Source organism: Pristiophorus japonicus, chromosome 18, assembly GCF_044704955.1.
Source record: "Pristiophorus japonicus isolate sPriJap1 chromosome 18, sPriJap1.hap1, whole genome shotgun sequence".
NCBI classification, from domain to species: Eukaryota; Metazoa; Chordata; class Chondrichthyes; family Pristiophoridae; genus Pristiophorus; species Pristiophorus japonicus.
The window spans coordinates 36214642-36229538 of NC_091994.1; the positions used below are offsets into that span (position 1 = coordinate 36214642).

At 49.6% G+C, this 14897-nt stretch overlaps 1 protein-coding gene across 6 annotated transcripts in view; it reads left to right on the forward strand.

Annotated features, from left to right (window-relative positions):
* The window catches only part of LOC139228654 (cation channel sperm-associated auxiliary subunit delta-like), a 362402-nt gene that overhangs the window by 54323 nt on the left and 293182 nt on the right, over positions 1-14897 (forward strand). Inside the window, exon 1 of one of the 6 annotated variants that reach the window (XM_070859873.1) lies at positions 3249-3275. The exons of the other annotated variants lie outside the window; for them this stretch is intronic. Within the exon in view, the coding sequence (XP_070715974.1) occupies positions 3253-3275 (23 nt within the window). The 5' untranslated portion in view covers positions 3249-3252. Of the gene's footprint in view, positions 1-3248; positions 3276-14897 lie in introns of those variants that run through there. 6 annotated transcript variants of the gene reach the window in all.

The following is a 14897-nucleotide window of genomic DNA, read 5'->3' on the forward strand; positions in this document are numbered from 1 at the left end:
TTCAAGAGGGAGTTAGATATGGCCCTTGCGGCTAAAAGGATCAAGGGGTATGTAGAGAAAGCAGGAAAGGGGTACTGAAGGAATGATCAGCCATGATCTTATTGAATGGTGGTGAGGGCTCAAAGGGCCGGATGGCCTACTCCTGCACCTATTTTCTATGTTTCTATGTTTCTAAGTGATGCCACGGGAGTAAAGTATATACCATTGCGTGATGTTAAGTCAATAGATGCCACACCCACTCATATCCGAACAATAATATGATAGATGATTGATAAAAGTGTTATCTAAATAATGCCCTCATGAAAATCATTGTAATGCAGAATTTGGCCATGGTCATGGAATGTGATGTTTGTGATGATTTTGATAGCGGCAGTGCTTGTGTCGTGCATATGCTGTGTGTAGCGTATGAATCACCTTGTGACCCTAGCACCCTCTTCTGCTCCAATAACCTCATTTATGCTTTGTAGCTCAGCCAGCAGCGCGGGCCCATGCAGCACCACCGAGCCAAGAAGCTGCGGGTCCCGCACCGGACTCGCCAGAGGATCGTCAATCTGGTGCTGAGGAGCCCCGAATCTCGCCCATGGAGCTGCAGGGTGCCTTCTCCACTGATGACAGTGCCGACTTCGAGGAGCCTGCATCGACAAGCTCCATAATCTATTCAACAACGATGATATCTAGTGCTCCTGCAGCCATGCCCTCCTCCACCGTGGAGGTAACGGGCCCAAGCACCTTGCCGCAGGGCACCCCAAGTGTCTCCATGACGGCGCCGACCCTGCGGAGGTTGGTTCGACGCAGCAGGACTGCTCCACGAGCGGCAGATCTGAGCGGGGACATGGTACACTTGTCCAGGAGGAGTGTTGAAATAGGTCAGCAGATCCTCCAGACAATGGGGGGCATATCCCAACAGCTGGCCAGCATGTTCGCCACCAAGACCGAGTACGTGCCATGGATGGCGGAGGCCCTGGAGGTGATAGCCAGGAACACTGGTGGCAGAGGGCTCCCAGCGGTCCCGGAACGCAGCACTGCACCCCAAGGTGCTGCACCCCCATTGTCAACGACACATGTGAGCCAGGAGGAAGATCTTGCTTCTGGCTCGGAGGACGTTCCCTCCTCGGGACGTCCTCTCCCGTATCCGGCCAACCAGCGAATCTGCCGTCATCCCTCCCAATGAAGCAGCGCCTGAGGAGCTCCTCAGCAAGGCAGCTTGGAGTCGGGAGGGGAAGGGGAAGGGGTAGAGGTGGGGAGGAAAAGTGGGGGGGGGAAGGAAAGTGAGGTGCATGACCGCGGGAGTTGCATTGGTCACAGTATTTTTATGTTGTTGCTATTTTGTTGGGAGGTTTGGGGGAACGGGGGGGAGGGTGGTACCTTGTTTTTTTGCATTTGTGCTCTATGATTATGAAGTTTTGTTTGAAATGTGAAAACTTTTATGAATAATATAAAGGTTATTAATTTGTTGTGGGGTGGGGTGGGGTGTTTTTTACTGTTATAATGATTTTATACAAATGTTCTCATTAAATGTTTTTTATTTCACATAATCTTGTTGCGCATTGCCTCAGATAAGACCGCTTCTCCCTGTAAGTGCGTGGGGTGTAAGTTCTCGTCCTCCTCAGCAGTCTGGCACCTCTTTGATTGGGCACATAATGCTCTTGAATATACCTTCTGCCATCTCTAGTCTGCAGCATGTGCATAGTCATCAAGACAGGCTGAGAAATGACAGGCCCCATTACAATAACAATCAGTATTATATCTATTGTTCACAAACAATAAATTTACCTACTAAAACACCTAAAGTAAATTCAAATCGTCCACAGTATGATAAGATGTTTGTTCAGATGTTCAAATCACCTTAAAAGAACTCCACAGTACATCAAAACTCCCAAGAAGTTGAAGCAGCCTTTTATATGAACTGACCGCTCATTTACAACATAGTACCCATATCGCTGGTTTAGTTCAGGTGAGAGCAACTTTTTCTCAGCGATTTTTTCGGCGAGTTATATTTTCGGCGATATTTGGCCGAGGTGCCGAAAGTAACGCTCGGCAATATTATGGACGTTAGTTTCGCCCATTCTGATCTTTACGGCAAAAAAAAGTGGGCGGGTGGTATTATTAATTCTCGGCATTAACTACATGCTGAAAGTAACGCTGGGCGATAAGTGAGCGATACATTGGCGTTAGTTTCCATTTTGTTGCTAAATGGGCGCTATCTTGGCGTTATGCCTCATCTCAGCATTAAAATGGACATTAAGTGGGCGGTATTGATGCAAAAAAAGTGGAAAGTCTAGCCCATAATCAATCAAATGCCAGAGTTTGGAATGATGTCTTGTTCTTATTTGGCAACTGGCAGATGGTGAGATGGTGTTGGTGATGATAAGGCTGTGTTCAGCACATTTTGTTAAGAGCAGAAGGCCATTGCTGTTGTAATTTCCAATGCCATGCTCGCCAATGATGCCGCCAGCTTTGATGGTCTGACCCAACATGAGTGTTGAAGTTGCTGAGGATGATGAGTTTGTTATTCTTAGGTACCTCAGGTGTAGTCTAGATCTTCATAAAACTTGTTTTTGATTTTGTCTGGGTTGGTCATGGTTGATGTACAGGTGCTGATGATGGCGACGTGACCTTTCCCAGCGAGTGGCAATCTTAGTATCATCATGTAATCATTGCTACCTTTGGGAGAGTTCTCAAATTTGTCTGCGATAGTGGCCTTGATTACAAAGCCAAGACAATATAGATTGCAATACTGAATTGTATTTGTATCCATTCTCTGTCACAAGGAAGAATATATTGTAATAAAGAAATTAAATGAGTTCTACTTACCGGTAATTAATTTTTCGTTTTGTAACTGGATGCTCTCTGTCAGTTAGTGATTGTGCACTACATTTGTTGATTATTTCAGATGAGCATGCAGAGCACAGTAGAATTTGCATTAATGTGCAGTTAAATAACCACAATGTGGAGAATGTGTTCTGTTATTTAATGCTGCATAGACTACATCACAGCATTAGTGAGAGTAGCAAGTGTGAAGAATGACAGTAACTTCAAAATGTTTGCATGTGCAGCATTATTAATAATAATAATGTAAAAATCACAATCTTTGCATAAGTAAAAATTTGTGGTCTGTGGTATTTTTTGAAATACATAATAAACCAATTGTACCTCTTCATATGTGAAAATTGTTTCTCTTCCAGGTTATGATAACTGATCCTTATTTAGTGAATTTTCAAGCTACAGTTAATGTGAACGGAAAGACAGTTGATGAGAACTGGATTTTCACAGTGGTCAGTGAAATTGTATATATATCACTAATTAATGAATGCATAGACCATCCTCATGGGCTAGACATGCCAAAAACATAGTCGAAAAGAATTGTGTATCTAAAATGGCCAAAAAGCAGTTTTTATCTTCAATCGTTTTGTCTGCTCCAAAAGTAGATATCTGTATCTGTGCAATGAATTTAGTAATGCTGTTCCACCTTTATCTGCTTTTTGGAAGATTGTTCTCATGACTCTTTTCACTTTCAGATTAAGAAAGAAAGTGATTATTTTTCCTTCAGTACTGAGAGGTTTTCTTTCATTTGGGTTCTCAAGAAAGTACATTCATGTTTTATGCAGTTATTATACATACAGGTGTACATTCATAGATATATTTTTTGAAGTTGTTCTGCACACAGGTATATAACCACATATATTCTATGAAGCCATTGTATGATTGAGGGTACATTCATAGATATATTTTATGAAGTTATTGTGTGTTCCAATGTACAATCATACACATTTTATGGGGGTGTATATCCCATACATAGTTTATGAAGTCATTTCACATGAGGGAAAATATATTGCCATATCAGGCTGCTTTCAGCGGGAGTGATGCAAGTTAGGGGGCTGAACCAGCTTGTTTGGTCCTGGATTCTGTTTTTTTGGGCTTGGACAGTGGGGAGAGGCCTAACATACGAGTGGTTGTGTTCATTGGGGTCAGATTCCTTCATGCCAGTGGTGGGTTGCTGCGTTGAGATGGTAGTTACTATTGAGTGAATCGCTAAGAATAGGCACCTTACTATGTGGTATTTTCTGAGTTCCTTGTGGAGGCCAAACATTACTTATTTTGAGTGACAATCTCAAGTGGTTATAGAAACATAGAAACTTACAGCACAGAAGGAGACCATTTCGGCCCATCGTGTCGGCGTTGGCCGACAAAGAGCCACACGGTCCTCAGTCAACAGCCCTGAAGGTTACATATAAACATATGAACAATGGTGGAAAGGTAAAGAGCATCCGGCCCAACCAGTCTGCCCCACACGGCGCAACATTTTACACTCCACCCCAACTAGAGCCATGCAATCTCCTGGGAGACCGCAAAAAAAACAGATAAAAACCCAGGCCAATTGGGGAAAAAAATCTGGGAAAATTCCTCTCCGAAACATCCAGGCGATCGAAAGTAGTCCAGGAGATCACTCTGGCCATATTCGATTCTCTGAAGCACTTACCATCGTATCTGCGCCAGTCAACAAGAGGTTATCTAGTCTAATCCCACTTACCAGCTCTAGGTCCGTAACCCTGCAGGTTACAGCACTTCAAGTGCCCATCCAAGCATCTGTTAAATGTGGTGAGGGTTTCTGCCTCTACCACTCTTCCAGGCAGTGAGTTCCAGACCCCCACAACTCTCTGCGTGAAGAAGCTCCCCCTCAAATCACCTCTAAACCTTCCACTGACCACTTTAAAACTATACCCCCTCTAATTGACCCCTCCACCAGGGGAAATAGGCTCTTGCTATCCAGTATATCCAGGCCCCTCAAAATTTTATACACTTCAATCAGGTATCCTCTCAGCTTCCTCTGTCCAAGGAGAACAAACCCAACCTATCCAATCTGTCCCTATAGCTAAGATTCTCCATTTCAGGCAGCATCCTCATAAATTTCTGCACCCTCTCTAATGCAATCACATCCTTCCTATAATACGGCAACCAGAACTGCATGCAGTATTCCAGCTGTGGCGTAACCAAAGTATTATACAATTTAAGCATAACCTCCCTGCTCTTGTATTCTATGCCTCGGCCAATAAAGGCAAGCATTCTGTATTCCTTCTTAACCACCTTATCCACCTGGCCTGCTACTTTCAGGGTTCTGTGGACAAGCACTCCAAGGTCCCTTTGTTCATCTATACTTCTAAGTGGCCTACCATTTAATGTGTATACCCTTTCCTTATTAGCCCTCCCAAGTGCATTACCTCACATTTCTCTGAATTAAATTCCATTTGCCATTGTTCTGCCCACCTGACCAGTAGATTGATATCCTCCTGCAGTCCATGACTTTCCTCTTCATTATCAACCACACAGCCAATTTTAGTGTCATCTGCAAACTTCTTAATCATACCCCCTATATTCAAATCTAGATCATTGATGTATACCACAAAAAGCAAGGGACCCAGTACTGTGCCCTGCGGAACCCCACTGGAAACATCTTTCCAGTCACAAAAACATCCATCAACCATTACACTTTGCTTCCTACCTCTAAGCCAATTTTGGATCCAACTTGCCATCTTACCCGGGATCCCATGGGCTTTTACCTTCATGACCAGTCTGCCATGTGGGACCTTATCAAAAGCTTTGCTGAAGTCCATATACACTACATCGTACGCACTACCCTCATCGACCCTTCTGGTTACCTCCTTGAAAAATTCAATCAGGTTAGTCAAATACGAACGTCCCTTAACAAATCCATGCTGACTGTCCCTGATTAATCCTTGTCTTTCTAAATGTAGATTTATCTTGTCCTACAAGACTTTTTTCAATAATTTTCCCACCACTGAGGTTAGGCTCACAGGCCTGTAATTACTCCGTCTATCCCTTTCTCCCTTCTTAAACAAGGGTACCACATTAGCAGTCCTCCAGTCCTCCGTCACCATGCCTGTAAGGGGTTTTCACAGGGTTGTTGTTGTGCCTTGGGTGTCTCGCTCTGGGCTTCTGCCCTCACAGCTTATGCCTGGCCTGTGAGGTACCCTGAGTGCTGCAAGAGCACCCCTGGAGAGACTGTGTCCACAGCTTATGAAGGGGGTTTTGAGACTCGTGCGTCCCCACAGCTTATGCCTAGCCTGTGAGGCACCTGTGAGTGTCAAACACTCCTAACCCCTTCCCTAGCCTGTGACACACAGTTGAGCGTTTTCGAGGCGCTCCTTGCTTCCCTTACACGGTTCTGACATAAGACTCACGATCAGGAGATGTAATACAATAGAACTGAGACAAGGTGATTCCAAGAGGAACTTTAGGCTTCCAATTTATTTGGCAAGGTGTAACTCAACAAACAGCAATACACCAACAAAACAATCCCCCTAAATCCCACTAAACGGACACAACGAAAATCTTTACACCAGTTTAGCAGTACAATGCCCAACCTCCCACCTTTCCTGGCCTAACTGAGTTGGGAGTTCTGGGGACCAGAGGTTATACTCACTACTGTGCCTTCTGCAGTCTGGTGGTTTGTTTCTTCTATCTTCGGTGTCTTCGGACACTGGTTTTCCTTCCGTGTCGAGAGGCCTGTGGTTGTGGTTGTTGAATCACGAGGGCAGGGAAAATCATCACTCCTCTCTTCACTACGTCAGAAACCCCTTTTTTATAGCCAGATTTTCCAGTCCGCCTCTCCTGCTGAAGTCGATTCTTCTCATTGGTGGACTTTTGATTTTGAAAAATGCAGCAGTTTGAGGTTTTTAGTTTTTTTTCCCACTGATCTTAACCTACTCAAGGTTTGAGTGGGTGTTGATTGCATTGGCCTCCTGTAGCCATTGTGCTAGTCTGGCCTGAGCCAGATATTTCTATGCCTGATGAAAAAGGTGTTGTAATATGTATGTGGCATTGTTTAAATGCTAATGTTTTCAAGGGGCAAGTTTCGAGGGTATACAGTTCCCAGACAATTTGATTAGTTCCAATGTCCAAACTGGCCCTTTTGATATTGACTCCACCCCTTTTCTTGCAGACCTTTAAAAAAATCCCAAATTCGATTAAAGTTCGTAGTTTCTTCCATGTGCACTTTAGGATTTCAAACTTTCTGGTAGATAGTTCCAAATTAAATTCCCTTTCCTATGAGTCCAAACACTGGGGGAGGGGGGGGTCTCCATTTGTGTCCCAAAGTTTTCCTTCCATCGGTTTCAATTCACAGCACAGACTGATCCCACAGCCCTTTTCCTTCTGGGTAAAATGAGGGGTTTTCGTCCTCCCCTACATAATCCCCCATCTGACACAGTCAGACACCACTCGAGTGTGTCAAAGTTCAGGGTGGTGAGAAAACCCTAGGTCTCCCAAATTGCCCAACTTTCCCCAGTTTAACTCTAAACTGATCCCGTCGATATATATCGTAATTCCTTTTAACGCGATACTAAACACAGAAATCCAACAGGTTACAATACACGACAGCAACATACATATATGTACTTAAGGTTACAGCAGTAATTGTACATTGAGTCTCATTTCGGTCTCAAACGTAAAACAAAGAAACCTGCCCTGCAAACTCCCCAGGAGCCATGTATGAAAACGCAGTCATCCCTGGAAATAACAAAACCGCCTAAGTGTCGCGGTCAAGCTTTGTTTACACACCTTGAGTGTTTAGCAACGGCTCTCCTGGCTGTGTAGTAGCCTGAGGAACTGCGTTCTTTTTCTTTTTCTCCTGAGCTTACAGCTTGTAACTAGCAGATAAGCTACAATCAGGAGTTGGCCGATTACTAAGGCATGCGATCCCACCCGGATCCATGCAGGTATGTCTGCCCGTATTCCCAAATCTGGGCAATCTCCCCTGCTAGAATTTCAGTTTTCTGCTCCATGGTGTAAAAATGTTTTTGAGACAAATCCACTGCCTGGAGGACGGCTGTAAGTTTCTCAGGTAGTGGGGCAATGGGATAGCCGAAATGGGCGACATATTGTTGTAGGTGGCTGAGGTTGTTTTGTACCGTGAGGTGAATCGTGGAAGGTTCAGGTATGGGTGTGATTCTGGTGTGTGCCACTTGAACCTCTGCCCTGGGTTTAAAGCAAAAGCTGCTGTACGGAATTGGACACCACCTTCCCGGTCCGTGTTCATACCGTTGGGCACTTGTGGTGACACAATATGTCCCACCGCCTACATATGCTACCTGTGGAGGCATGTGGTTAGGGGCCATTACCTCCATTGTGCAATTGATAGGCTCTGCCCCAGCAGTGCTGAACCCGCATTGTGGCCTTGCAAAAGCGTTCAAGTGCTGGGGGCACAGGATTACCTGTGCTCCCCTGCTCCGACAACCCGAGAGGTCTGTACCTGTCACAGTGTGCTCCCACATTGTGACATAAGGTGGGACCTCTTGGAATCGAACATGCACCCCTCCACGAATGACTCCCACATTCTCCACTCGGTACAAGGGTGCTGGTCGTGGGGACGCCCCCATCACGGGCATCCTGACCACCACACCCATGATGGTATGATTTGACTATCCACAGTCCACCGGTACCGGGTAGGCTTCCGACGCTACACGAAGTTGGCAAGGACTCAAAACATTATCGTAAGGGTGCAGTGCTGCTAAGTGCTGGTTGCTGATCCAGGAGGGGACCTGTCCCTGTCTCAGATCCTCGAGGTTACTCCGTCCCTCTCCCAGCAACCAGGCCCCATAGAGCACGCACACCTCATTTTGGGCGGCTTGATCGGAGGCGTTTCTATCCTCCCGAATCAAGGCGTTTACAGCCCTGGCCTGCGCCTCCAATTGAGAGATAATCTCCTTTAAGTGAATTGTCATTGCCACCTCTTCGTGGAGCACGGATCCCACTACGGTATTCTCGTCCCCCAGGACTTTGCGCAGCTGATTCTTTAACCCATTTATCTGGAGGGCCAGCTGCATGTTATCCAAACTGTTTATGGCGGACGCCCCGGTGTTAAACCCCGTAAGAATGTCATTTAAAGTGCCACGCCTCTGCCTGCCCGGTTCGGCCCTATCCCACTGTTTATACAAGTCTGCCACTCTCACATCCCCAAAGTCCAGTTCATTGAACTTCCGGAACATCTCCCGCAGCAGAGCCTGGTATAACAGCTCGGTTTCCCGGGGACACCACGTAGGTAGGCGGACTTCTGTCAGATTTAGCACCACTGATGCCACTGCGTAGTGTACCCCCTGATAAAGTAGTTTCTCGGTAGGGACCAACACTAAACCATTCCCCGGCCCCCTGGTTGTTGTCGGGCACTCGTGTGGGATGGCGGGCTTGGCCGTGGGTGGGGGTTTTCTTTCCCGAACTACAAGTTCGGTGCCGTTTACTGGTACCCGGGGATTGGGGTTCACACACGCCACCCCGCTGCGATCCCATACCACCTCATCCCTGACATCCTGCCACCACCTATAAAAAAGCAATGGAGACCCCCTCTGAACACACGCGAGTGGATCCCCACATACACAAATAAATTCCTTGGTCTTATGCCCACCATTTCTCCCAGCACACCGTGACCCCGCCAGATGACCCCATGATGGTTCGGTAGGTATCATTATCCAGACGTTCCCAGTCCGAGTGTCGGTCTCCCACGTCCCTCTTGAGCTTTCTGAGCCACCACCACCGTCCCAGAGGTATGTCCCCTTGGCAAGTTAGGCAGACCTTCCTGCCTTCTGTCACTCTCACTCTGGAAGTGGCCACAGTGATCTCCGGGCAGGGGATGGAGGCCTCTCCGTAGGTAAAGTCCTTATGGTTGGAGTACTTGGTGGAGTTCGATCCCAACCACCCAGGCCATCTCCCCTCGTGGGAGTAGGTGACCCGGCCATCCGCCACCGGAGTCCCTTCTCCTGTGGTCACTGTCGGCGCTCTGCCCCCGGAGCATCCGAAAACCAGGGAGTCCTCGGTGTCCCCTCGGTGCCCGGTGCAGATCCTTAGCGATACCAGCATCACTAATGTCCAGTCGGGAGGTGTTGACATCTGAAAGGCAAGAAGAACATGGCCTTGCCTTGAGAGACCTCTCCAGGCTCGGCCCACTTAACATGTTCCAAACACAAAAATGCTGTACCCAACCGTCACTGACTTACCTAAACACATATACACACAACACAAAGTAACAAAACAGGAAGGGAAAATATACACACCGCCACCCGTCCCCGGGTGGCCAGGCTATATCCTGTCACTGTAAAGGCGTCGTCGACCACTTGGCTGACCGTACCCTGGGGACCAGGATGTCCTCCGCTGAGGGGCTCGTATGGTCCCCCTAAATGAGTCTTGTGCTGCCCTCCAAGACCGTCCCGAGCCCCGGATGATCGGTGGGAGACCCTTGCTAGTGCAACAGAGCACCCTCCCTGTTGTCTTTCGCCGTATTAGTCTGGGGCGGGGGGCTAAGTAAACAGGGGACCACGGTGCCCTGGGCTGTGGCACTCTGTTACTCCTCCTTACTGTCGGTGCAGAGTCCCACGTTATGGGCGGCAGTGCCATCTCCTCCACCTCTTGGGCTAGCCCCAGCTGATCCACCATGGGAGGTTCAGCTTCCCCTTGAACCTTGCTAATGGTAGAGCCTTTCTCCCTACTTCTGTTAGTGGGCTGGGAACCTCTACCCAGTGGTGGGATAGCCTTACAGGAGCAATGAACCAGCCCCGGCTGTAGAGCTACGGGGCCCGCTGCCTCCTCCGGAGCCTCCAAATCCACTGGGGCCTGTTCTTCCCCCAGTGCCTGATTCCCTTCCCTTGCTCGTCCCCTCTGTTTTTTACCTCTTTTGGGGTCAAACAATTTACATTGATTAATGTGATACCACTTCACCCGGCGAGGCAATCGAACCGCATAGACCATAGGGCTAGCCTTGTCGACTATGCTGTATGGTCCCATATATAATGCTTCAAAAACCCCGACCCGAGCATAGTTCCTCACCATGACCTGGTCCCCTATCTCCCATTCGTGGTGTTTGCTGGGTTCTAGCAGCATTCGGTTACTCTGATGCTGTCTGCCCATGTTACTAGCAGCCTGCCAGTGAATCTGTTTGAGGTGTTCAAACAGGTTCCTGACAAACTGGTCCCGGTTCACCTCTCGGAGCTGCCCTTCGGTGAGAACCGGCGCCAACACATGCACTGGGGTTCTCATGATCCGGCCCGTCATCAGCTCATGGGGTGAGTACCCTGTGCTCTTTGACTGACTGGCCCGGATTCCCTTGAGGACCAACGGTAAGACCTCCACCCACTTGTTCGGTGAGTCTCCCGTCTCCTTGCGCAGCCTTTCCTTTAGGGTCCGGTTCAGGCGTTCTACGGGGCCTGAGGACTGAGGGTTGTAGGCGACATGCCATTTGGCTCTTATCCCCAGCACCTTTAGGGTGACCTGCATCACCTGGCCGGTGAAGTGGCTTCCTCGGTCGGACTCCACGATTTGAGGTAGACCCCACCGAGAGAACACCTCCCTCACCAGGATTTTTGCAGTCCCCACTGCAGTAGCTGTTCGGCAAGGGAAGGCTTCCACCCACTTGGAAAACACATCCACCAGGACAAGGCAGTATTTATAACCTCCCTGGGCGGCCGGTAGGGGTCCGATGTAGTCGATCTGGATCGACTGCCATGGTCCCTCTACCCGCCTGACGTGTCCCATAGACGCCTTCCTTTTCTGAGGGTCTGGATTGTTTGCAGCGCAAACCAGACAGCCCGCACAGAAGTTGCGGACGTCTTCCCGGAGGTCTGGCCACCACCCTGCCTTTTCTACCCGTTGCCAGGTAGATTCTGGCCAAGGGTGTCCCGCACCTGGACCCTCATGGGCCAGCTGAAGGAATTCCCTCCGGTGTTGTGGCGGCACTACCCATTTGTCCCCTTTAAACAACATGCCTTCCCGCACAGCAATATCTACAGCACTGTATGGGCCCTCTGCCTTTTCCCCCCTTTTGATAGCAGCCAAGGCAGCCTTCAGGATCGGATCCTGCATCTGGACTACTTTAAGGTCCGGGGCTGCAGCCGCCCCTACGCTCCCTTGTGTCCCTGGCTTGCTTCTTGCTGCTGCTATCCTGCCTGCCTCATATGGGTCCCATGGGCGACCTGTGCGAGCACCTTCCCTTGCCAGCAGGTCTGCCTGCTGATTACCTTCCCCCCGTGGCTCAGTTTTGGAGTGGGCCTTTACCTTATGGATATATACATCCCCGGTTTCTCCCACTGCAGCCACGATCTTTTCTAGCAGGGGTTTGGTCACAAGGGGCTTCCCATCCGCAGAGGTGTACCCCCGGCGTGACCAAATCGCCAGATACTCTGTACATGAATTGCAAGTGAACATGCTGTCCGAGCAAATCGTGTATGGGGTAGGGAATTCCTCGGGGTGTGTGACCACATACATCACCGCCGAGAGTTCCGCCTGCTGGGCGCTCAGGGTGCATGGGAGTTTAAGAGCCAAGGCAATTCCTGCCTTGGGATCCCAAACTCCGCAGCCCGTGAGTCTTGTACCCGCGGACACTGAACTGGAGCCATCAACATAGATCTCGCGGCCTGTGGGGTGTATCCCTGCCCGAAATCCAAAGTTAATGTCCCATACTCCCTCCACAGAGCATCGATGCGGCTGCCCTGGATAGATTAAATTTGCTGCGAGCCTGGGCTCGCAGAGGCCCTTGACCTTTAAAGTCATTTGGGAGAGGAGGAGGGTCCAGCGAGTGATTCTAGCACTGCTCACTGTCCCGTCCTTAATCCTCCCGTCCAACAGCATCTGCGTCGGGGTATGATGGGTGAGGAGTGTAATGGGGGATACTCCGGTAAAGATCTGAGCTCTCTTTACTGCCCAGTGGGTGGCAAGCAAGTGCCTCTCACAATTGGAGTATCCCTTTTCTACCTCCGTGAGGACCCTGGAGGAGTACACCACTGGTCTCAGCTGACCGTTTCGCCCCTGGAGCAACACTGCACTTAAGCTGTCACCACTGGCTGCCACCTCCAGGAAGAATTCCTCACCCCCATCAATTGCCCCGAGGGCTGGTGCTACCTGCAGGTCTCTCTTAAGACGGACAAATGCTGCCTCACAGCCCTCGTCCCATTCCCACTCGACCCCCTTATGTAGGAGTCTGAGCAGAGGGGCGGCAGTGGCTGCATAGTCCTCGATGAAGTCCCTACAGTAGCCAGTGATTCCCAGGAAAGACCTTACCCCCGACACATCCCTAGGGACAGGGAGTTCCTGCACTGCCTTTCTTCTAGCCTCATCAATGGCCCTTTCTCCTGCCCTTATCGTCAGGCCCAGGAATTTTACCTCTCCTAGCCCTATCTGGGCTTTCTTGGGGTTAACTTTAAAACCTCCTTCCTTCAGTAAGACCAGCAGTTCGGCCAGCAGTGGACCGTGTTCCTCACTGCTGTCTGTGAACAACAACAGGTCATCCACATACTGGACCAGCTGGTGTGGCTGGCTGAAGCCTTTTAAGCAGTTTGCCATGCATTGGTGAAAGATGCTGGGACTATTATGAAAGCCCTGTGGGAGGCAGCTCCATGTATACTGCTGTTCCCGGAAGGTGAAGGCAAACTTGTACTGGTCTTCCCTCCGTACAGGGATAGACCAGAACCCGTTGGATATGTCCAACACTGTGAACGTGATTGCGGATGCAGGGATTTCCCCTATCAGATCCGCAACCGCCGCTACTGTGGGGGCACAAGCTGGGATGTTTTTATTGAGCACCCTATAATCCACCGTAGCCCTCCAAGAATTGTCCGGTTTCCTAACCGGCCAAAGCGGGGAGTTGACATGGGTGGCTATAGGTCTCAAAACACCCTGCTCGACAAGCGAGCTTAAAGCTGTCTCCAAGTCTGCTTCTGCCTCTCGGGGAAAGCCATACTGCTTTTGCGGGCGCGACATGGGATCCCCATCTATTCGAACCTCCACTCCTGTGACTCTCCCACAGTCGTGTTTATGGGTGGCAAATGCTGCAAGATTTGCTTGCACATAGGCCCGGTACTCGGCTGGGGTGTTACAGACCAGAACCTCCAGGTCGTAACCCCCTTTTGGCTTCATTGTACACAGAGTCCCTTTTCCCTGTTTCTTATCAATAACCATGACTTCTCCCTCTGCTCCCGTGCCCACTGTGCCCCATAGACACTGATTCCTCAAGTCTACTAGGATCTGGCGAGCGATGATAAAATCAGCCCCCAAAATCCCTTTTCCCACCTGCTCCCAGTTCATCAGGACGCACTTCCATTGTGTTTGGAGTGCTCCTAAACGAACTGCAAGCGGGACTGAGAAAAACCCAGCCTTCTCATTACCTGTGAACCCAATTAGTTGATACGGCACCCCGTTTGATAGAGGTGAGGTTGCGGGGTGCTCCGAATGGACTATCGTGCTGGAAGCACCAGTGTCCAAAAGGTAGGTACCCAATACACCCTCAACCTCCATCTTGACCCAGGGTCGTCCCCAGGGGTCATATTCTAGTGGGCACAGGTATGCAGGCTGGGTCTGGGCTAGTCACGGCCTCTGTACTGGCAGGGTTGCTGGTGCTTCCCTGCCTGTTGCCGTGGCTACCTTCCCAGTCCCCTCCAGCGCTGTCCTCACTGCAGCTACTATCTGGTCAAGGGATAGTGAGGAGCTCACTCCACTTCCCCCACTCTGGGCGGCTCCTGAAGGACTTCTCCCCCCATATCTCTTTACTGGGCTCCTGCAATCCCTTTTAAAATGCCCAGCTTTCCTGCACCCGTAGCACACACCCTCCTTATCAATCGAGCGGCCACCCTCCTGGTGCCATTCCCTTTTGGGAATCGAGTTGGGCTTTACTTCATTTACCCGACCTTTGGAGGTTTTCTCCTCCTCTCCTCCTCCATTCCGTTGGACCAGTGCCAGTTGCCTGACCACTGCTTCCTCGGTGAGGTTGGGGTCCCGGGAATCGAACCACAGTTCTGCCCTGGCCTTGAGCCGGGGCAAGCAGTTTGCCACCAGCATCCTCAGCCAGCGGCCAGTCTGTACCGCGGAAAGATTCGCCCGGTCAAGGAGCTCCCCACAGGCTG